Raw genomic sequence first — 23,771 nt, forward strand, 5'->3', positions numbered from 1 at the left:
CTGCGCTCCAATAAGGTTATATTATATCAATGTTTATCATTTTTCAAAGAATTCAGATTCTTCTTTCAATAACCTAGGATAAAGTTCATATGGCCTACAAATTTAAACTCAGTTATAATAACATGATATCCCTTAACCATGTCTCTATCAGTCTCAACCTTCTGTCCTACTCTTTTATCCTGCAGTTCAGAGTTACTTTGGACAATACAAAACTGAATAGATCAGTATTTCTGCTTCTCCTTTTGTATTACATTTTGCAGTCTATTACATTTTTCTCACTTTTTTATTTTAAACAAAAAGAAAATCCTTTTTGAGGTTGTTAGTAAGTATGCTAACATAGTAAGTGACTAGAGTAAAACTATAACATTAGCACACATATAATATAATAACCCAAAAGTCAAGTGATTAATAGGATTTTTAGTCAAAAAAGCTACCTGTGCTCCATATATACATAATCTTTAAGAAAACATAGCAATAGGTGTTTTGAAACTTACTGAAGTGTTATCCATAAAAATGTAGGTACATTTGAATCAAATATAATGAAACTTTGATTTAATGGAATCCCATTTATTGGACTTTGGATGCAAGAGACAACATATTTGTCTAGACCTCCCAAAGCAAGAGATATGTTCATTGCATTCAAAGCAGCACATAAAAAGTAAACACACAAAAAATTATGATGATCTTACTTAGGGCAATTTACATCATTTACACTGATAAACAAATGGCATAATTTATCCTATGATTAAAGTGATATAAATCACTGTAATGCTGTACTTTCAACAATTTGAAATAATCGAACACACACACACACACACACACACGAGTCCATTATTGTTACTATTGTACTGATTATACTGAATTCAGTTGAAAACTGGAAATAACCTGAATTCCTGGTCTGACTGCCCCATTCTTTCTTTAATAGCAAGATTATCTGTTATTAAATTTACATTATTAAAATATTATTTTGAAAAAGTTTTTTTTCTTTTTACCTGGTAAAGCTTGACATTCTTGCTGTCGCTGATCCCACTGGCAATTGAGGTTTAGTGAACAGCTTTTGCAACTAGTCAACTTATTACATATCTGTTCATTTCTTACATGACATTTGGTGTAGTTCTTCACTGACTAAAATATAAGCACACGTACAAATTTTGTTAATTTTCAAAATAAAGGAGAAATAACAAAAAGTCACAAGGGAACTTAGTGGTTGACTTTGGGCCACTGGCTCTCCCTCAGCCCTAGGAAGGAGACAATGGCAAACTACTTCTGAAAAATTTGCCAAGAAAACTGCAGAGACTTGTTCAGGCAGTTACCAGATGTCAAAAACTGACTTGAGGCATGTGCATGCGTGTCTGTACAGACACACATAACATCATCATCATCATCATCGTCGTCGTCGTCGTCATAATAATAATAATAAGCTACTGCCCATAAAAGCAGGAGTTATCATTTAGTTTCTGATGTTTATCTGTACACGTATTCATATGTGTCTTCTTCCAAATTTCAACAGAATACCTAAAACAAAGGTTATTCCCACACAGTCATAATTCACTAAAAGAATATAGGTTCAACACATTTTCGTGTTCCTAGCCAGGAAGTTGATGATAGGAAGCTTTTCTTCCTGTAACCAAAGAGACCTGATACAGTTATTTTGAGGAAAGGAGCCTAAATAAAAAGGGAAATTTATTTACTTATTCATCAAATTTTAAAGTAACTACAGATAGCCTGAACAAGGCTAAAAATGGCATGTTTCTTTACTTTCCCATATACTGTATGCTGGACAATGTAGGAAATAATATCAAACTCAGACCAACTTTAGCACAGCCCTTTCTGTCACGTACATAAAATTCAAACTGTAGGTTCTCTGTCAAGAAGGCAGTGATATACAGATAGTCCTCAACTTACAACAGTTCATTTAGTGACTGTTCAACATTACAACGGCACTGAAAAAAGTGACATGACCATTTTTCACACTTACAACTGTTGCAGCATCCCCGTGGTCATGTGATCAAAATCCGGATGCTTGGCAAATAGTTCATATGTATGACAACTGCAGTGCCACAGGGTCACGTAATTACCTTTTCTACCAGATTCACTTAACTACCAGGTTATTAACTTAACAACTGCAATGATTCACTTAACTACCATAGCAAGAAAAGTGGTACAATGAAGCAAAACTCACTTAACCAATGTCTCACAAAATTTGGGCTCAAATATGGTCGTAAATCGAGGATTACCTGTAATTCATTTTAGTTCTTTCAGTAAGTGTTAAATTTCAGTTCACAGAAGTTAGTAAGAGTGAAGCTTGTGAGGTTGTATGCAAAACTCCCTTGTAGGTTTCAGAAGCAATTCAGGAAGAAAACTCACTTTGTCAGGATTGCCCCAATCTTGGCTTCTGCTGGCCAAATGGTGTCACAGGACTTCCATTTTGGCTATTGACAATGCTGGCCAATGAAATGAACTTTTCCCAACATTGCCAAAAAGAGAAGAATGATCAAGGTTTTAACTCCAAATTTGGAAGAATAAAAACCTTCATAAAGATCAAACAGAAGATGAAGACACTGTCTGCTTACAGACATTTTGGACTCAGTAAAGAAAAAATAGAAAACCTCTGGACAAAAGAAAGTGATATCCCAAGGTGGAAGAGGTAGATATGAATTCTGGATCAATTATGGAAGCCATAAAAATTGTGGACCTTGATACAAAAGAGAGAGAGACATGCTAGGGTGGAGAGATAAAAAGTGGAAATTTAGCCTAGAGCCATGGCATGAAAAAGAAGAAATGGAAAGGGACAGGCTAAGAGATAATGAAGTAAAACATAATGGTTTAAAGCACAAGATTAAGATTATTCATGAGCAAATCTGGGTAAAAAAGGAGAAAGTGAAAGGCTTTTCTCCTCAAAGATTCTCAACCATCCAGGTCATGGTTGTCACAAAGGTGCTTTTTCCAAAAGGTAACTGGACTTTCTTGGTTTCTTGTTTGAAAACATTTCAAAGCTTCTTGAATGAAAAGTGAAATGTTTTCAAACAAAAAATCAAGAAAGTTCAGTAGTCTTTTGGGAAAAGCACCTTTGGGACTTTTCTTCCTACAGTACTCTGTCAAATCAGATTCTGCTTACTACATAATAAGAGGGCAAGAGCTAGGGAGATGCAAACAAATCAGGAATGTCAATCAGCTAATTGAAAAACAAAAGGTATTTGCTTTTCAATTGGGAGGGGGGAAAAACATAACTTTGAAAAGGATAAATTTGTAAATTGAAATGATAAGCAAAATATGTCAAACAGATTATTCTCAACCCAAGGCATTACAAAAAGATAAAAACCACTGCATTCCCCAGTTAATAAGTTAATACAAAAGCCAAACACTGCAGCCCAATTAAAGAAGATGAGGGCATGGGAGTAGGAGGGGGAGGGAGTTCGGATCTGTTGTTAATCAATCAACCACCTCCACTATTATACTCCCTATTGGAGCCCCAGACTAACTGACAGAGCCAGGTCTTTAGGTTCTTACAGAAGGTCAGGAGAGTTGGAACTGACCTCACTCTGAGGGATAAGATGTTAGGGAGAGCAGGTGCAATAGCATAGAAGGCCCTTTTCCTGGATCACGACAGCCAGAATAATTAAGCTGATGGGGCCTGCAGCATGCCTCCTCTGCCAGCAAGGATGGGGCAGCCAAACACAGTGGGATGACATTATCCCTCAAATAGCCTGGACCCATGCCATGAAGGGCTTTAAAGATGATTATTAACACTTAAATTGCACCTGGAAGCAGACCGCAGTCAATGCACCTCAAGGAGCAGGAGTTTTACATGGACCATTCTTGGGGCCCAAGAACTGCCTGTGCTGCTGCACTCTGCAGCAGCTGTAGCTTCCAAATGTTCTTCCAGGATGGCCCCATGTAAAGCACATTGCAGTAATCCAGCCGTGAGATGACTAGGACATAAATGACTTGAGTGCAGGGACTCCTGATCCAGCAAACGCCACAACTGGTGCACAACCCAAAGTTGTGCAAAGTCTCCTTAGTTATACTCATAGTAAATCTTTGTTTTCTTTTTAGCAAAAGCAAATAGCTAAGCCGGGAACAGCCGTCAAATATCATGTGAGTCCTGCAAAAAATGCAGTTGTTTTAATGGTTCAAGGGGAGTTTGGTTGTGCTTCCACACATTGCAATATACCTCCCTCACAACTTTGCTCAGCCTAGTATCAATGCTTTCAAAACATAACATAAGCTCTTTCTCTTTTTTTTTGCAATTGTATTGTTCAAATATCAAGATTCATGTCTATGGAGATTCTCAGTCATCCAGGTCATTGGTTGTTCCAAAGGTGCTTTTTCAAAAGGCAACAGGACTTCTTGTTTTTGCTTGAAGACATTTTGCTTCACATCCAAGAAACTTCTTCAGTTCTGAATGAACTTCAGAACTGAAGAAGCTTCTTGGATGAGAAATGAAACGTCTTCAAGCAAAAACAAGAAGTCCAGTTACCTTCTGAAAAAGCACATTTGGCTGTCAAGATTCACATATACAGAAAATATGCCATCACTTAAAATTAATTGGAATTGGTGATTAAGGAAGTTCTAATCTCCAATTTTACCTAGTATACTGGAACATGCATTCTCCTTTATAAATTAATAAAAGATAAATGTAAAGACCTCTATATTAGAAGAGAAACAAAAATGAGAATGGCAAGAATAGAAAAATTAAGATGCCTAGAATCTGAGGAAGAGTTAAAAGGCAATGAGTAAGATGAGGGGAAAAAATGATTATAGACACAGGTAGCAATATTAAAAGAAATTCACTGGCTATAACTATACAAAAAGAAAGAGTGGGATGTGGAGTAGCTGTGAAGAAAAAATTGCCATTGTTGCAATCTTGATAAGAGTAGCCTAATCATTTCTCTTTTCCTTCTGATTGAAAATATAATTTTCAAATTTAAATTGGGGAAAAGAATGTTGGCATGTCACCTTAATTTCTAAATGAGATGTGTATCCACGGTAGAAAAAAATCCCATTATTGGCTGAAATAACAATTTTCAATAAGAAATAGAACTTATGCTGTTCTAAGCAATTACTAAACCAAGTAGCATTTTGCTGTAGATTATAAAAAGAAAGTCTGTGTTACTAAGATCAGCCTAGAAATAGCTTACAAGGTTGGCTGACAAGGTAATTACAAACATGAAAATACAACAGCACATAAGTATTATAAACAAAGAATCTGGAATGAAATGTTGCAAAGCAACACAAAATTCATCTACAAAATATACACAGATAAATTCTAGTAACTTTGTAACACCTTTTTGCATCTAAGTTAGTTCAGTCATTATACATTATTGACAACCCTTCCTGATATGTACATTACAATGAATTTTAAATTGCAAGTAAGCACCATCTGCTCATTTAATAACAGTTCTACCTAATATTCCCTGTTAACACATCATTATCACAATGTCAAATTTTTGAACAGTTTTTACTTGTTCCTGAGAATGAACCCATATGGTAGTAAACAGTCTTCAGTAAAAGTAGGAGGATGAGAGAACCCACAATTGTTCTATTTTTTGTAGATACAATTTTCTGATTGAGAAAATCCAAAAGTTTTTTAAAATGTTTAAAAGATTTTTTTAAAAAAAAAAACAGAAAAGCCTTGCTCCTAACCTGTGTATAAAAGTACTGGTTTTATATTCAAGGTATGCATTACTTTATGTATGCATAAATGCAAAGCCAGTAATTCTCGTTTACACTAAGGTTGCAGTAGAACTAAAATAATAAATTCAAAATTGACATGATGTATCCAGTTGACAGGTTTAGGAGGTGTGTATTAATTCACGCAAAGTAAGATAGAATAGTGAGGATGAATTGTATTATTTTATATTTGTATTTAACTGCTAATCACCTTAATTTATCTTGAACATAGGGAGCTAAAATAGCTGTCTAGGGACTGTCAAGGAAATTGACATAAGCATCTGTGTTTCATTCCCATCAACAGTATTGTTCATTTCTGGAATGGCACTGAAGACAAAGTGAGCCATAGCTGAAGCTGCTGTGTGACTCTAGAATTCCTTTACTGAAGTTCATATTACGTAACAGTAATTGATATGTTTGAAACAATATTTGTTTTTCCATTCCTTCATATTCTCTATTGCCTTCCTGTTTTCTATGAGTTATCAAAAGTAATTGTTGGTGGTTTATTGCATTCATTAGTAAATTCCCTTAAGCTCTAGATGTATATACAATGGCTCAACTTGATTATAGTGCTTCATGGTTTCTTTTGTTCGTTCCAGTTTTCTAGATATTTTAAGCACTCCCCTGCTTCTTATGAATCCTACAAATGACATTTCTTCCTTCCTAGATTTCTATGAATGCCCAGATACCTATTAAAAGTTAGACTGTACAAATTCTAAGATACTTACATAACCATTCTCTCTAACAAAAGAAGTACTTTTTTTCTCACATTTCCCCTTCCATCAAGTCACAAGTTCCTGGATCCTGGGCAAGGTTTTTATTTAGAAAGGCCATGGCTCTTCTTCAGATTACCATGAAAGATTCTTGTGCATTATTTGTTTCTTCATCATATCTTTTTTTTTCTCTTTACTATCCTATAATCTCTTTTATTGAGGTGGAGGTGGGATGACTGAATGGAGCTGAGTGTTTACTGGCTGGATGCCCTTCCTGATGTCTTTGTGGAGTTCACAAAAGATATTTTCTCTTTGCACCCTGATAGAGAAACATCTGTCGCTGCCTAGGATTGAACACCATCATAATCAATTCTAATTCTAAGTGGCCACTAATTCGAAGTTGGTTTAATTAATCGGGTTAAAATATATTGTTATTTCTGGCTGCCCTTAATGGACTTTTGCTGAAACCTATACTGAAATGGCAATGCTTTATGGATGTGTTTACAAATAAAAGAACACAGGATGGAGAAATTATTGGTTGTAAATTAAAAGGAGATGAAAAGTTACTAAATTTGTATATACATGTGATAAGGGTTGGAGGTAACCTCTTTATTTTTGTTTCTTTTTCTTTACTAAATTCTCATTTTTTTTCTTTGTTTTTTTCTTTTTCTTTGCACTTTTTACTTGTTTTATTCTTTTAGTTTCTACTCTTTTTTTACTATTGCAATTATAATCTTTAATAAATATATTTAAAAAATAATAATTGTAGGTGATTTTAATAGTTAACTTTGCTTTTTCTCTCTCCCAAGCTCCATAGACCTACAGATCTAGTTTTAATATTTTATCCAAATTGGAAAGGTATATTTATCAAGTTTAAAACAAAAGTGGAGCTTAAATCATTTTGAAACGTGCCTTTTTTATATCAGATAAGATGACAGGGCTCTCAGAAAACTATGGTGGCATATGTCATTATATACTTACAACCCAACACTGATACAAATATATGTTGTGGTATTTGCATTATAATGTAGTCACACAGTTTCATATCTGCCTTTCCATTCTGTCTGTGGACAGCTGATAAGAGGTCAATATTTAACTGTAGCATCTCAAAACAAAAGGATGCCTATGTGTTAATCTGAAAACAGTGAGCATCTTTAATTATTCTTCTCTTCCCATTTCTGTGTTCACTATAAGGAGTAGATTGCCATCCCAACTTCATTCTTTTGCATTAGCAAAATATGATGATGGTGAATTCCTTCACACAGTGCTCCTGGTTCTAACTAGAGTTCTGCTTTCTACAAAAGCAAAATGGAAATTGCAACTTCACTGGAGATTATCAGCAGAAGAAATTCATTACTATATATTTCTTATAAGGGAATTAGTAATTTCACTTATTACATACGTTATAAATAAATGGTGAAGAAGAGTTTTCATAAACATTTAGTCACAGCTGTTCTCAGAGGTTTAATGAAGCTAACTTCAAAGATATACATGGTGTAAGATCAAGAATTATATAATAATTAATGCTCCAATGGAAATAAGAGTAACTGCAAAGATCATATTTACATATTTGATCATTATATCCAGAGATAATTCAATACTACAGAAGAATCCTTAGCTGGATACAGTCTCATAACAAGATATTCTGTCCCTTGGAGTTACCAAATATGATCCTGTAGAATTACTCAGAGAAAGGAAATAGTTCTACTGAAAAATGACCAAGTACACACAAGACGTTTTTCTAAGCTGAAATGGTATTTGTTACCTTGTAATGCAGTATCAGGAATCCATACATTATTTTAGCATATACTGCAAATCAGGCCATTATAACTATAATTTATTTCAACATTACACATTATGTGAGTGAGAAACTGACTTTTATAAATGCGTGCAGTATTAAGATATCAACCAGGCAAAGGTACTTCAGATCTGACATGGCACCTTCTGTCATCTGCCTCTTAAAGAAGCTGTACCTTTTCCTGTGTCCACATGTTACCTGTATGGATTCAGGAAAATGTGTATTTAAGTTAAGGAAATAGCAACATATATCTAAGTAGTAACCAATAGCAGAGAAGATGCCCATGCAGGATCCAAAGCACCTTTACTTTTTCAAATCCAGATATTGTATATCCTTAGTATTGTTTCTAACCCTGCATCTAAACTATGAAGCCAGATAATTGGTAATAGAATTTTATTAAAAAGCACCAATTTCCTCTGGTTTCACAATGTAAATATTTTATTATTACTGTTAACTGCAAACTATAACAATGCTTATGAAGAACAAAGTACTTGCATTAGCTATTGTGCACTTAAGATTTCAAGAATATTTTCTTCGGCAAATCATTAATGCATCTTGATATATTACAAACTTCAGTTTCATCTTCTTAGCAAAGTTTATTCAAGCAAATAAAACAAGGAAGGAAGGAAGGAAGGAAGGAAGGAAGGAAGGAAGGAAGGAAGGAAGGAAGGAAGGAAGGAAGGAAGGAGGAAGGAACTTTGTATATATATGTACAGTTTCTACTAATTAGCAATAACTATAACTCCTCTGACAACCTTCTTCTTTCTCTGGATTCAGAGAAATACTTTTGTCCAAGAGGAATAAATCAATGTCAGTAAGAGCATAGAAGATGTCCATATAACTGGTTGGAATTATAAGGGTAGGAATCAAAGAAAATATGTAAAATTGGTGCAGAGGCAAACTAAATTTGCAAGAAATCTGGTTGTACCATATTCTGTATGAATGTGATAGATGGTAAGCTCTAGTACATTTACATTTCATTCTGTGTTTTCTACATTTTTGCATTCATGAGCAGTTTGAAATTTCAGCTTCATTGCTTTCTCAATAAAGATAATATATGATATGGGAAAATTCTAAACTATAATTTCTGTTTGTTATCCAGCTGTCCTTGCCTAACAGGCCTTAAATGATATATAATATAATATTCTTGGTCTTTTCCTTTCTTCATTTCTTATCTAGATTGTTTACTTTCTTTTCTAAGCATCATATATGAAAAATCACATAACCAGCTATTTGGAAGATTATTTTTTTAAAAAAGTATTTGTGCAAATGTAGTTTTTCCAATATTTGTGTGTTTTGAAAGATAAATAGTTATCATACCCATAAATAGTTTCATTGACTCAGAGAAATATCCACAGTATTCTTATATATTTCTGAGACTTTGCCTTATCATAAGTAATTTTATTTTTCTGTCAAAAGCACTACTGTATGCTACTGATAACACATAAGTAAAGTCCATCACTGTTGATAAGAATCTTCATGTTTCCCCCCCCCACCAAGGGAATATATATCAGAGTTGTAAGAAGTGTCTAAGGGAGGAAGGTTTAAGTATACTCTCTCATTAAATTCAGGAAAATAAACAGCGTAAGTATCTTATTAAAAACATTGTTATGTGCCTCTAAAATAGGGAAAAAGTCAAATCAAAACAAAAGACAATCATATTAATAAGAACAAGCACTTATGAGAATATACACTATTATTGTAAGGTTAGTCCTGAATATTTAGTACTCAGGCTATCAACCTGAACAAAATATGCAGCTCCAAAATGTATCAATTAAGGTGCTATTGTTAATCTTCAAAATTAAATATACAGACTCTTACAACTCTGGAATTATATTAAATTATGCTACTTTGGCCTTCAAATTCAATATAATATAATATAGATATTCAGGTTAAAACATCATCAAAGATGGATGTCTGGCCTCTGCTTGAACATTCCCCTCAAGAGTGAAGTCACTATCTCCTAAACTGTTCGCATGCTCCAAATTGTTCCTAATATAAATCTGCAATTTATCCTCATGAATCTTTCTCTTTATTAATGTGTTCATTTATGTTTACAGTAGACAATCTAAGGCCCGCCAGACAATGCTGAACCAATTTGTAATAGCCTAAGTCCACATGGAGAACAATGAGAAAATTTAGAAAATACAGACCAGCAACATCAAGAATATGGGTGTCTTGATAGACCGCATATTAGGTGTTAACTAGCATTGTGTACAAGTTGGCAAAAAGAGCCAATGAAGTCTTGGCTTGCATCAGCAGAGATATAATGTCAAAAACAGAAAAAGCAATAGTTTCACTCTATGTAACAGTTGTCGAACTGTGCTTGCAACGTTGTGTCTCTTTTTGATTGCCAAAATACAAGATGGGTTGGATTAGAAGACTTGCAAGGTCCCTTTCAGCCCCATGATTCTATTATTTCAATAGTTCTCTTTACCAGTAAATATGAATTAATTTGAGAAACATTTTAAATATATTAACTTTGAACATTTTTTCCTGATAAACTAAAGTGGTTATGAACTTCTATTTTATTCTGATAAATGTATTTTGATTATTTGACAAGCATAATTTTGTTATCTGCACTAATCCTGCAAATTTGAGCATAGTTTATGAAGAAGGGGGAAACAGCCAAAAGGCCTTTATATGATGATGATTTATACTTCCCAAATGGTTAGATATGAAAAATGCTTCAGAGTACGTTAAGTTATTAAATTAGTTATTTCAAGTTTAAGTGTTTTGTTTTATTGGCAAGGAAAATGGGAAAAATAACTGCTGTACAAGTTTCATTATTTCTCTTTTCAATTATATTAAATACATTTGCAATTAATGTATGATGTTAATTCAGCATTGGCATCAAACTCTGATTTTAATATGACATTTACATTTGATGGCACCAAAGAGCAAGCTAATGATTACAAAGCAGAACCATTAACACAACCACAACGTAGTAATCAAGACTCACCATGCTGCAGTTACTGTTTGCAGAAATGCACTTCTTATCATCACACCACTGACAGCCATTTGTATTAGCAGTACAACTGGCACAGTCTGCATATTTGTAACATCTGTCATCTGCTACAGCTATTAGACAAATGAAAAGTGTCACAAAACATCAACATGAGAGACTGAGAATGTCATGCTTTTTAATTTGCACATCTTTAACTGTTGCTATAAACAATATTTATTGTACTATTAATTGTAAGTGCAACTTTTAGTCTAAGATTAACATTCTTTAATAAAAAGCAAGTAATATAAGTTATATTTCATTTAAACTCAGTCATGCATATATTCTACTGGAAGCTTTTCTAGATTTAGACTTACCAAACATTCCTGGAATAATAATTTTAAAAAATTAATTTATACACAATTTATAAGTTTTCATTCTTTACTCATTAATTTTAGCAACTATCCACAAAATACATTTTTATATCTGAAAAATTAAGATCTTGTCTGTTCTATTTTATTTTATTTTATATTGGACTATCTGTATGTTCTTACATACAGCATATACAAAGTAAACAAGAAGCCTATCATCATCTTACTGGGCCTTTTTATCTCATCATATCTTTGCAACAAATGTATTAATATGTTAAACTTATACTACCAATGCAGATTTAGCAGCCAATGAAATTCCTAGTTGAATAGAGATTATTGTAGATGTCCCAAGCACAGTCCAGTGATTTTTATCAATTTATTTATTTGCCATAGGGTTCCCTTACTGAATTAAGCCTTAATTTAACATATGGATGGATTCAGCTAACATTGTTCAGAAGGGTTTCAACATATTAGATGGCTTCATGAACATTGTGCAAAAATATTTCAAAAAGTGATAAAAGAGTAACTAAAAATCAATGAGATGAGAGAAAATTTATGAACTTTTAGAATTATCTAAAATCCTGCAGTATTGTGACTTAAAAGAAACTAGTTTGATGTAGCAGTTAAGGCACCAAGCTAGATACTGTGAGAGAACGTAAGTTCTAATTGTGTGTTAATACAAAACCAGTTGGATGACTTTGAGTCAGTCATTCTTTCTCAGTCCTAAGAAAACGGCAATGGCAAATCACTTCCAAAATCTTGCCAAGAAAACTTCTCCACTCAAGTTTTAATTTTTTAAAATAAAAATTATTTATTTACTGTGACCTATAATATCATCATAGTTTCTGTAAGTCTTAGAGAAAGATATTCTGGTTAAATAAACAATACATAAACAATTTAGAAAAAATAAAAGTAAAAAGTAATAAAATAATAATAAAATAGACCCCTCCCCATCCCCCCTCAGGGACAACACACACTCAAATCAACCAGTTAATGGGTTCCATCCCACTTTGGATTCCCCAGATCTGCTGGCAAAACCACATTTTCAGGGTCTTACGAAAAAGTGTCAGAGTGGGGGCCAGTCTAATTTCTAGAGGGATAATGTTCCAGAGGGAGAGAGTCACTACGGAGAAGGTCCTTCTTCCAGATGTACTTTCTTAGAGACGGGAAGCACAACAATCCTTGCCTCCTCACTCTAGCGGTAGATGTGACCGTCAAGACACAACCTCTCAGATAACCTGAAGTTATTAAACACATTGAACAAATATGTCTTTGCTGGAGACTTTTATTTGTAGAATTCAGAAAAAAAAGGTTGTAGATGCTCATGAAGATATTAGCACCACCACAGAGTACTGCAGTGCTATCTGGAATTGGACTTTATTGTTATCTAATTTGACTGGCAATTTCAGAATATTCTTTGTTATCCAGAAATTCATAAATTCTGCACAAAGAAATGTTGTTAATATTTTAAATGATTTTTTCAATTATTATTTATGTTTTAATGGCAAAAGTAGGCGCAACAAAAGGATTCTGGACCCAATCAAATTCTTTTTTTGAAAGGGAAAAATATTCCTAAATTGTGGCATAGAAATCAGACAGGATTGCATCACTAAGATTAGACATTTTCTCTGAGAAAAAATTGTTAATAAAAACTGCTGAATTTTGGAAAAATTGTTGAATTGCATCCATTATATTCTGAAGTTATATATAATGCAATAGTTATATATAAGTTGTTCCTTACAGTGGTATATTAATTCAGTAGTAACCATATCAGCCATGTATGCCATTTTCTATATTCAATATCATCACTTAATTTCTCTGCCAATACAAAAGAATGTTCTAATAAAAATATTTTTTTCTTGCAGTCCATATCATACAAACATTTTTCCATAAGACATCCATCTAATTTCACTTTGCATTAGTTATGTGGGCTCCTGATTTCTTGACATAGCATAGTAAATATCCAGAGAATGAATGGCCTTGCTTTTACAAAATTCACTGTTTTAACTGTTGAGTACAACCTTGAAATCTTATGGCATGTATTTCTCTGCAAGTACATGACAATGAAGACAATGAATGACAATATATGGAACTGTTCTTCTATGCAGACCACAGCATCTGACATTTGACATCAACTACAGCTGCCACTCTAACATTGTGTATATACTACTACAGAAATACCAAGGATTTCATACTCCTAAATAGTCAAAGTAAATGTTTCTGCTCCCATGGTTTTGAGAGGCAGAGACTTGCAAATAAGCATATCTTCCTCTACATAAGCACAAACTTGAAACATCAGTGGAATCATCTATTTAAAAAGGAAACCTGTTATGCTCTGTTTTATTTGTTTCATTAGTTCCTCATCACACAAAAAATGACATAACCTTTACATATCATTATCAAAGAGTGGTATATATTCACTGTTTTTAAAAAAATGACCAATCACGAATTCTACCAGATCTTTTCTGCATGGTTTAGCCAACTTTTCTGCAACAGTATAATCTTCACCTGCTTTTGCTATATGATAAATGACTAGATAGCAAGCTTTAAAGACACTTTTGTTGTCGCACAAGTTCTTTCATGGAATTCAGCACATTTTCTTTTGAAATACTTAGGACTTTTGTCTTTCACATTGGAATGTTTCTTTCCAGATGTCCTTGTAATTTTTCTGGATTCAGATTATTGCTGTTGTTATTATTGCTCACATTCAACATATCCATTTGATTTATTTTCTTGACAGTCCACATAAAACCAAAGTTGATAAAGCTGTCATATTATTTACATTTCTTATTTAAATTTAATTTCTAAGGACTTGTACAATTAAAAAAAACAGCAATAGTACTGGAATGTTCAATTTTTCTGTTCTCAACTTTTTGTGTGCTGCCTGCAACTGTACCAGTTTGTAGTCAATGAACTGGAAAAATATTCATAATATATAAATATTTATTAATTCTAATCAAAAGAATAAAAATATTCATATACCGAGGGGTGTATATCTAAGCTAGATATAGACGTTTAATATTATTAAGCAAAAAAATTATGTAGGAAATTCACTATTTGTGATCCCACTTAGAATGAGTCCATTACAAGATGACTCACTTGTACATAAACATGGCATGCACCACAAAATGTAGAAGCTATACATTAGTATAATGAATTAAATGGATTTCTCCCACTGTGAATTATTGGCTGAAGCCTTTTAAGCATCATCTTCCATCTTCCTTTTGAAACCTGATTTTCTCACATGTTTAAAAGAAGCATAGTGGCTCAAAGACTTAACATGCTGGAGATGGTCTTTGCTCTAGAACAGACATGTCAAACACAAGGCCTGGGGGCCGGATGCGGCCCATGAAGTGGTTTCATGTGGCCTGCGAAACCATCCTGGAAACAGTGAGGGAACAGCCCCCGCTGCCTTGGCCCTGGTCCAGGCTGGCCAGAAGCCAATGTACAATTTTGTGGTGGTCCTCTTTGCTGAAACACATTCAGTCTTAGCTTCACAAGGCCGTCTAGAAACAGCGAGGAACCAGCCCCTGCCGTGTCGGCCCCGCCCCCTGGGTGCATGCTGGGGAAGTGTCACCCTTTGTGAGGAATGAAGAAATGGACCATGCCTTGGTGCTTGCCCCAGTCCCACCCCCTTCTGCCAGACACCCTCAGATCTGTCCCACTCCTGCCCAGGCCCCCACAGGCATCCTTGACGCGAACGATGTAGAGCTGGCCATGCCCACCCAGTAGGCCACACCCACTCCATCCACGCCCCCCCAGTAGGCCGCACCCCCCCAGCCCCCACGAGGGCAACCATAATGCTGATACGGGCCTCAATGAAATTGAGTTTGACATTTCTCCTCTAGAAGCTCGAGTCCTAGCACTGTGTGGTGGGGTGAACTCCTGTCACTTGCCTCAGCTTCTGCTATCTAGCAGTTCGAAAACATGAGAGTAAATAGGTACTATTTGAGAGTAAATAGGTACTATTTGAGAGTAAATAGGTACCACCTCAGTGGGGAGACAAGCTGGCACTTTGTGCATACAGTTAGAATCCTGCTGGTGCTGGACCTTCCCAAAGGCAATTCCCATCTGCAAAGTGGCTTCAATGTAGGAAGAAAGCCCCAAATGATGCTGCAGGAAGGCCACTTGTCTTTCTTTCTGGTGCAGAGCCAGCTCGCCCCCTGTGGCACACTTTGGAAACTACATGAGCATGAACCGAACAGGGCTAGCAATCTTAGGCAGCCAAACAACTACTCTGTATTAGCATTGTAGTCTCCTGGCTAATGTAATATCACCATATGCTAAATCAGGGGTCTGCAACCTTAAACACTCAAAGAGCCACTTGGACCCATTTCCCAGAGAAAAGAAAACACTGGGAGCTGCAAAACCTGTGCGCGCGCACGCGCGCGAGGGGGGGAGCTTAACTGAAGAGTTTAATTAGAAAGAAATAGAGGCTGCTGTGCATGAATTCTCTCTCTCTCTCTCTCTCTCTCTCTTTCCTCTCCCTCTCTCTCTTTCTCTCTTTCCTCTCCCTCTTTCTCTCTTTCCTCTCTCTCTCTTTCTCTCTCTCTCTCTCTCTTTCCTCTTCCACTCTTTCTCTCCCTCTCTCCCTCTCCTCTCCCTCTCTCTCCCTCTCTTTTTCTCTCTCCCTCTCTCTGCCTCTGGCTCTCTCTTTTTCTCTCTCTCTTTCTCCCTTTCTCTTTCTCTCCCTCTCTCCCTCTTTTTCTCTCCCTCTCTTTTTCTTTCTCTCCCTCTTTCCTCTCCCCTCTCTCTTTCTCTCTCTCCCTCTCTCTCTCTCGTTCTCCTCTCCCTCTCTCTCTTTCTCTCTTTCCTGTCCCCCCTCTCTTTCTATCTCTCTCATCTCCCTCCCTCTCTCTCTCTCTCTCTCTCTCTCTCCCTCCCTCCCTCCCTCCCTCCCTCTCTCCCTGTCTCCAATCTTCTGCTCACCTGGCAAGCTGGCTTCAAGCTGTTCTCCAACAGGCTGGCTCTCTCCTGCCCTTCCTGCTTCCTGCTTCCTGCAGAGATGCAGCAAAGGGAGGAGCCTTGTCAGCTCATCAGAAAATAGGGTGAGGCCACTCTCTCTTTTTTACACACACACACAGAGGGGTGGAGGGGAAGCGCAAATGCCTCTCTCTGCCTCTGTCTCTGTCTCTCTTCAAATGGCAGAGGAGGCTGGGAGTCGCAGGAGAAGGCTCAAAGAGCCACATGCGACTCCGGAGCCACAGGTTGCCGACCTGTGTGCTAAATAAATAAATAAACCCCAGAAGAAATTCCACTCCCAAGGGACTTGAGTGCCCACAACTGAGCAGTACAATTTTATGTATATTAATTTGCACCAAGCATAGGATGCACCTTGACGATAAAGCAGACCTCTTAGAATGTACACATGAATTCACACACTATGTTCTGCAACACAGAAAAAAGACACTTTTAAAAAATCTTTCTGTTAGTACATGATCAGACCATATACCTCTATCAGCAAGTGATAACAAGCAAAATTGGAGAAAGCATTTAGGCAGTGAAGAGAGTATGAGACTTATAATCATGGCTGAACTCCAGTTATAAACTCAGATGGATTTTATTCTCTTTGCTCACAAAGTTTATCGATCCCAAAATAGCAATCCATTTTAATCGCCCTGACTATTCTCTAGACTAGAGAACATGTACTATTTAATACCTGAGGAAATATTTTTTTAGAATTTAGGGGCAATCAAGATGTTCAGGGGTTTATGTGTCTGTGGGGTGTGTGTGTGGCTATGTGTGTCCTGTGCCTGAAGAAGACTCAGAACACAGTAGAAAACAGTAACCAGGAGACTGCTAGAATATCCATAATGAGTTTATATGCTCACAAAGCACATCAACCATCCTAAACACAACTTGCATCAGAAGGGCGGAAAAAGAAATTGTTTTGCATTTTGGATTGGCCAAGTCAACATTCTAATCTTAATTCAACTGAAATATTGTGGCATGATGTGAAGCAAGCAGTTTATACAAAACAGCCCCAAAATAAAATATTATAGGTCATGGTATTCCAGGATTATGGATACCTCTAAAATATCTTTCTTCCATCAATGTATACTAAAACCAAACTGACTACATAAAGGCTATGCATCTGGTATGAACTTAAGCAATATTTAGATCATAAAATAATATTAATTATTTCAAAATGTAGACTAGTAGCATTTCATTTCACTAGTTATATATTTAGAGGTAAAAACTAAAAAATCTGTAGTAGTAGTAGTAGTAGTAGTAGTAATAATAATAATAATAATAATAATAATAATAATAATAATAATAATAATAATAATAATAATAATAATAATAATAATAATAAAGTTGGAAGGAACCTTGGAGGTCATCTAGTCCAGCCCCCTACTCAGGCAGGAAATCCTATACCATTTCAGACAAATGGCTGTCTAGTCTCTTCTTAAAAACTTCCAGTGTTGGAGCGTTCACAGCTTCTGGAGGCAAGTTGTTCCACTGATTAATTGTTCTAACTGTCAAGAAATTTCTTCTTAGTTCTACGTTGCTTCTCTCTTTGGTTAGTTTCCATCCATTTCTTCTTGTCCATGTGCTTTGGAGAGTAGCTTGACTCCATCTTCTTTGTGGCAACCCCTGAGATATTGGAACACTGCTATCATGTCACTCCTCGTCCTTCTCTTCATTAAACTAGACATACCCAATTGCAACAACCCTTCCTTATATGTTTTAGCCTTCAGTCCCTTAATCATCTTTGTTGCTCTTCTCTGTACTCTTTCTAGAGTCTCAACATCTTTTTTACATCATGGTAACCAAAACTGGATGCAGCATTCCAAGGGTGGCCTTACCAAGGCATTGTAAAGTGATATTAACACTTCACGTGATCTTGATTCTATCCCTCTGTTAATACAGCTTAGCAATGTGTTAGCTTTTTTGGCAACTTCAGCACACTGCTGACTCATATTTAAGTGATTGTCCACTAGGACTCCAAGATCCCTCTCACAGTTACTACTATTGAGCAAGGTACCACCTATATTATACCAATGCATTTGGTTTTTCTTGCCTAAATGTAGAACCTTACTTTTTTCACCACTGAATTTCATTTTGTTAGATAGTGCCCAATGTTCAAGTCTGTCAAGATCCTTCTGTATTTTAAGCCTATCTTCTGGAGTGTTGGCTATTCCTGCCAGCTTGGTGTCATGTGCAAATTTGATGAGTTCCCCATATATCCCCAAATCCAAATCATTGATGAAGATGTTGAAGAGCAGACTTCCGGTTTGCCGCGCAGCCACCATGGACGGCTGGGAGACTTGATCTCTCTTCCCCATTCAGTTTTGCATCACTGGGGGCTCCTGAAAAGGGCCGAAAGTCGCCCCGAAGAGGCGACCAGCGAGGAGGGCTCTCGCTGGATCGCGGGAGAGCAGCAACTCTCCCATTAGAGCTGGTGGACGAAAGGACCGGCGATAGAAATATGGCTCGTCCCTAGGCTGCAGACAGCCGAAGTCACACTTTCCACCAGGCAACCTTAAAGTAGCGCGGAAGAGACTGAGATTTACCTCTTTTACACCCTAATTACTTTCTGTACCTGCATAAGCTGCTAAGCATTTTCTCCCCTGTGGTGAGGGGAGATTTTAGCTCTCCCTCTAGAAAGAGCGGCGACCGACTCCCCAGGGGAGTTTAAAATGTTAAAAAAATAACTGGATCCCAATTGGAATTTTATTTCCTAAAGCTTGTGGACTGAAATATTTTTTTTTACTATCTCTGTTGAAAATTTGGGTTTTTCCTTACAAACAAGAAGAAAAACTGAAGAGAAAAAAAAATGGGACTCAAAGGTAAACTTTAAAGGGTAGAGGCGACACCATGTGGTCAAACTTGGTATCTCAATCTGTTATTCTTCAGGGGCTTGGCTGACAGTCCAAAAAACAGATAAGATATATGCAACCTTGAAAGTTTTGAAACAACAGCTGTGAAAAGCTCTGCTGTGCTTCTTATTCAGGAAAAAAAAACTTTTTCTTTCTTTTGGATTTCCTAATTGTAAAGCCTCTAGTTTAAAATAATATGGAAGAAGATCAGGAACAGAATTTCTTTATGGATAAAGATCAACAAATTCTTTTAATGTTGAAAACAATTATTCAAACTCTCATCACAGCCGATAAAGAATTAAGAGGCTACAGAAAAGAACAAAAAGCAGGTCGGATATGAAATCTCAAACTTTGACCACAACTAAAGAACCATCTATACAAAATACAATAGAAAAAGTGGAACATTTAAATACCATGAGAGAAGAATTAACTGCTCAACAAACACTGATATTTGAAAATCCAGAAAAGACACCGGTAACATGGAAAAAGGAAAAGGTTTCCTATGTAAATCAGAAGGAATTGGAGGATCCAGAAAAAGAACAGTTGGAAGAGAAGATAAACAATTCAGAACGACCATGTCGTTACAGAAAAATAAAGAGACGACCTGCCATATCTACTAGTCCTCTCAAAAAAATGGTGACCGGATGGTTTTGTCAAATAACATATATGACAATAAAAGAAGATTGGTTTGATGACCCAAAAACAAGAACATGAAAGATGACTTGGCAAAGAAAGAAAGCTAGAATAAGACTGAGGAAGAATGGCGTTTTGACCGTTCTTATGAAAATTTAAAATAGAATACATTTAAATAGATAAGACATATATGTTGAATATAAGGCATTGCTATGAACTGAGATAAAGAACAGTTTTTGGCCATTAAAACTTAGTAGCATAAATATTAATAGCCAAATTTGAATATTGATTTGTGTATAAAGAAAGAAATTTGTGTATAAAGATCATGTAAAGGTGAATAGGATATAGATAAGCTGAAAACCTATTGATGAAAGTAAAAACAGGTCTATATGGAACGTTAAAAACAAAAATTATTAGTTTAAACATGAGATAGCAGATACAAAGAGGGAGAGGAAGTATTAAATATTGAAATAAAAAGAAATTTTGATCACTAATTTAAGAAATTCAAAAATTAGCAGAAAATAAGGATATCATATTGTTATAGAGGGTGAGAAATAGATAAGATGTGTATTCTGAACATTAGATTTTGTGAGGAATGGTGATAGAGGAATTGGGAGTATTTAAAATTTTGGGAATGATAAATATCAAACGTTAAGTTTAAATATTAGTGGAAATTAGAATTGGAAAAATTTATTAGGTCATTGGTTTTCTAAAAGATTGTATGTTAAAACAATTAGAATATTTATAAACTAAAAACTATTGATATATGTAAGAAAGTTATGTTTTATGTGATTGATAGAATAATAATTGTTTTAATTTACATATGGACAGTATATATTAAGGGGAAGAGGAAATGTTTATGGTAGTAGTTTGAAATCTGTACCAATGATATCTGTATGTAATTGAATTATTACAACCCAGCCGCCACGTTGCTTTTCAAATATGTAATGTTATATTAGAAAATCAATAAAATTTGAAAAAAGAAAAGAAAAAGATGTTGAAGAGCACTGGGCCCAGAACAGAGCCCTGGTGCACTCCATTACACACTTCCCTCCATGTAGATGCAGTTCCATTGAGGAATTAAAGGCATTGAATTAAGGCATTCAATCATAAAAGAGTTTAACGATATATTTTAGAGGAGCATCATCTCAAGAGTTCTAACTACACTAGAGTGTGCAATATGAAATTTTAATCATACATATTAAACAATTGCAACATAAATTTCAACTATGCCTAAAGATAAGATTTATTCATTTTTCACAAATTTAACTTTGAAGTTACCGAATTGTGAATTCTGAACTGTGATATAAAATGCTGTTCAGCAATATTATCAGAATGCTATACTTCACCACATCAAATAACACATAACACAATAACACATTTTCTTAAAGAACACAGTTCAGTATTCTGAACTATCACTTTCCTCATAAGTTAATTTCTCAAGAGGCAGTAAATGAAGAAGTGCATGCTTAAGAAAAACATATATTTGAAAATAGTTACTATTCAAGGTGAAATATAAATTAGGGATATAGTTAAGCTAATTTCATATTATTTAAACACAGCCTTCATTATTACCAAACATAACATCCAAACTCATTGTAATATTCTAATGCTGCATACATAATTAATATCAATTTCATCAATCTCTTTCAACTTCTTAAAAATAAAAAATTAACCCAATTCTTCTACCCATTGTAGAAATTCATAAGCATCAATAAAATCTAGGCCAAATAAATAGCAAATGTTTGTTGAATAAACTTCAAAAAGGCACTGTGAAATAAATAAAACTCAATTTTTAATTCTGCAAAAAATGTACAGTATAAATGGCTTCCACAGAATAATGCTGATCCCAAAATAATAATATTTTAAGGGATCCAATTTATATACCAACAGACATTACATGTTATTTTAAGAATGATTTTATAATGTGACCTTCACATAAAGTAAATTGATCATATTTGCCTTATACTAATCAGTGCAAATTTTAAAAAGTATTTATTTATATCCCGTCTTTATTATTTTTACAAATAATTCAAGTCCGCAAACATACAGTATCTAACATACCTTCATCTAATTTTTTTCACAACAACAACCCTGTGAGGTGAGTTTGGCTCTCTTTACATGCCAGCATTTCTATGATATCAGTTCATAATTCCTCAAGTAGCCCAAAGAGAAGCCACAATCTGAGGTTTCTTCTTCTTGCAATGATTACGTTCTTTACTAAAACCACCAATTGGAAATCCAGGTACAGTTGTGGATCATTTCCAGAGCGTGCATCTTCCTTTGAAAGGAGGGGGAAACCAACTCTTCCAAAACAGGCTGTTTCTCAATCACACATTTCTATTCTTATTTAAAAAGAAAACTTTCTATCTAGATATTCAGTTTATTATCTAGCTCAGTATCAGACTTAGATAACATAACCGCCCAGATTATTTAGAATTAATGGTAACAAAAGAAAGTTATGGATGACTTTTCCCAAATATTTTTTGCAGAGAAGATGTAATCTTGTGGACAGTCACATAAGGCCATGACCTATATGTTGAACACCAGTCTTTCACTACCATCTTTTGGCTGGTCTTAATAGGACTAACCCGACAGAGAATGAGATGGCTGGATGGAGTCATTGAAGCAGTAGGCGTGAGCTTAAATGGACTCCAGAAGATGGTAGAGGACAGGAAGGCCTGGAGGAACGTTGTCCATGGGGTCGCGATGGGTCGGACACGACTTCGCAACTAACAACAATAGCACTAACCATTAAAAAGAGCACATCCAAAGCACAATATCACCAGACACGAAAAAGCGTAATAGTAATAATTTATTAACAAATCTGCCAAGAAGCCCAAAAGAATTAGCAGGACCATATTCCCAACATCCATTTGTAAATCATCTACCAAAGCTATCAGAGTATTTCAGTTAACATCCTGACCAAATACTTCTGGAAAAATGCCCAAATAATTAATATTATTTGCACAGATCCACCTTTTCCCAATCCCCTGTCTAAGAAACAAAGTATTTTGACACTGCTCCATAACTACAAAATATCCATGTCATGTGCGGGTTCCTTCATATGGAGCTTAATTTTGCCTATACCACAAGAAAACGATTTACTCCTTTAACCTTGCAGCCTGTTCTGATCTAGTTGTTCTAGTAATTTAATCAATCACAACAACAAGCATGTAGGCCTTAAAGTCTTCACACATTCTAACCACATCCTCAAGATTCAGTCATAATAGAACAATTAGTTGCAAGGATTACAAATATTTAAAAATATATCTCTTTGACGTATCAAAAGAATTCCCAGTATAAAATAAATGTTAAAATGAGTCCTAAAGCATTAATCAAGACATGACAATTCATCTCTAGCACTGTTCAAGCTGAAATGGAAGCAATCATTTCAATTGTTTACCAAAGAAAATGATACAGTCAGTCATGAAATAACAAAAGGTTGCTGCATCTTCATTAATCTAAATATATTTTAAAATCAACTGTCTTTACCTCCTGTATTAGTCATGCATCTTATTTACTCCTAACTACTATTACTTGATTCTTAAGTGCTGCTGCTAATTTCCATACTGCTGATTGCAAATGATATTGCTGTTTGCCTATTATATGTGGCTGAAGCACTGCTTATTACTGATTTAGTTAGTTGAGGCAGCTTCAGGGAATCTATAATAGCAATAGCACTTAGACTTATTAGAGCACCATAGTTCAGTGACGGCGAACCTTTTAGAGACCGAGTGCCCAAACTGCAACCCAAAACCCACTTATTTATCACAAAGTGCCAGGGCCGCATCAGCATTGCGGTGCCTTCAGGGG

At 35.3% G+C, this 23,771-nt stretch overlaps 1 protein-coding gene across 1 annotated transcript in view; it reads right to left on the minus strand.

Annotated features, from left to right (window-relative positions):
* The window catches only part of ATRNL1 (attractin like 1), a 471,655-nt gene that overhangs the window by 361,600 nt on the left and 86,284 nt on the right, over positions 1–23,771 (minus strand). The window contains exons 13-14 of the mRNA XM_015815816.1: positions 11,147–11,265; positions 993–1,125 (exon numbers count right to left, since the gene is read on the minus strand). Coding sequence (XP_015671302.1) covers positions 993–1,125; positions 11,147–11,265 — 252 coding nt within the window. The remainder of the gene's footprint in view (positions 1–992; positions 1,126–11,146; positions 11,266–23,771) is intronic.

This window comes from Protobothrops mucrosquamatus, unplaced genomic scaffold (genome assembly GCF_001527695.2).
Source record: "Protobothrops mucrosquamatus isolate PMUCROS unplaced genomic scaffold, P.Mucros_1.0 scaffold378, whole genome shotgun sequence".
Taxonomy (NCBI): domain Eukaryota; kingdom Metazoa; phylum Chordata; class Lepidosauria; order Squamata; family Viperidae; genus Protobothrops; species Protobothrops mucrosquamatus.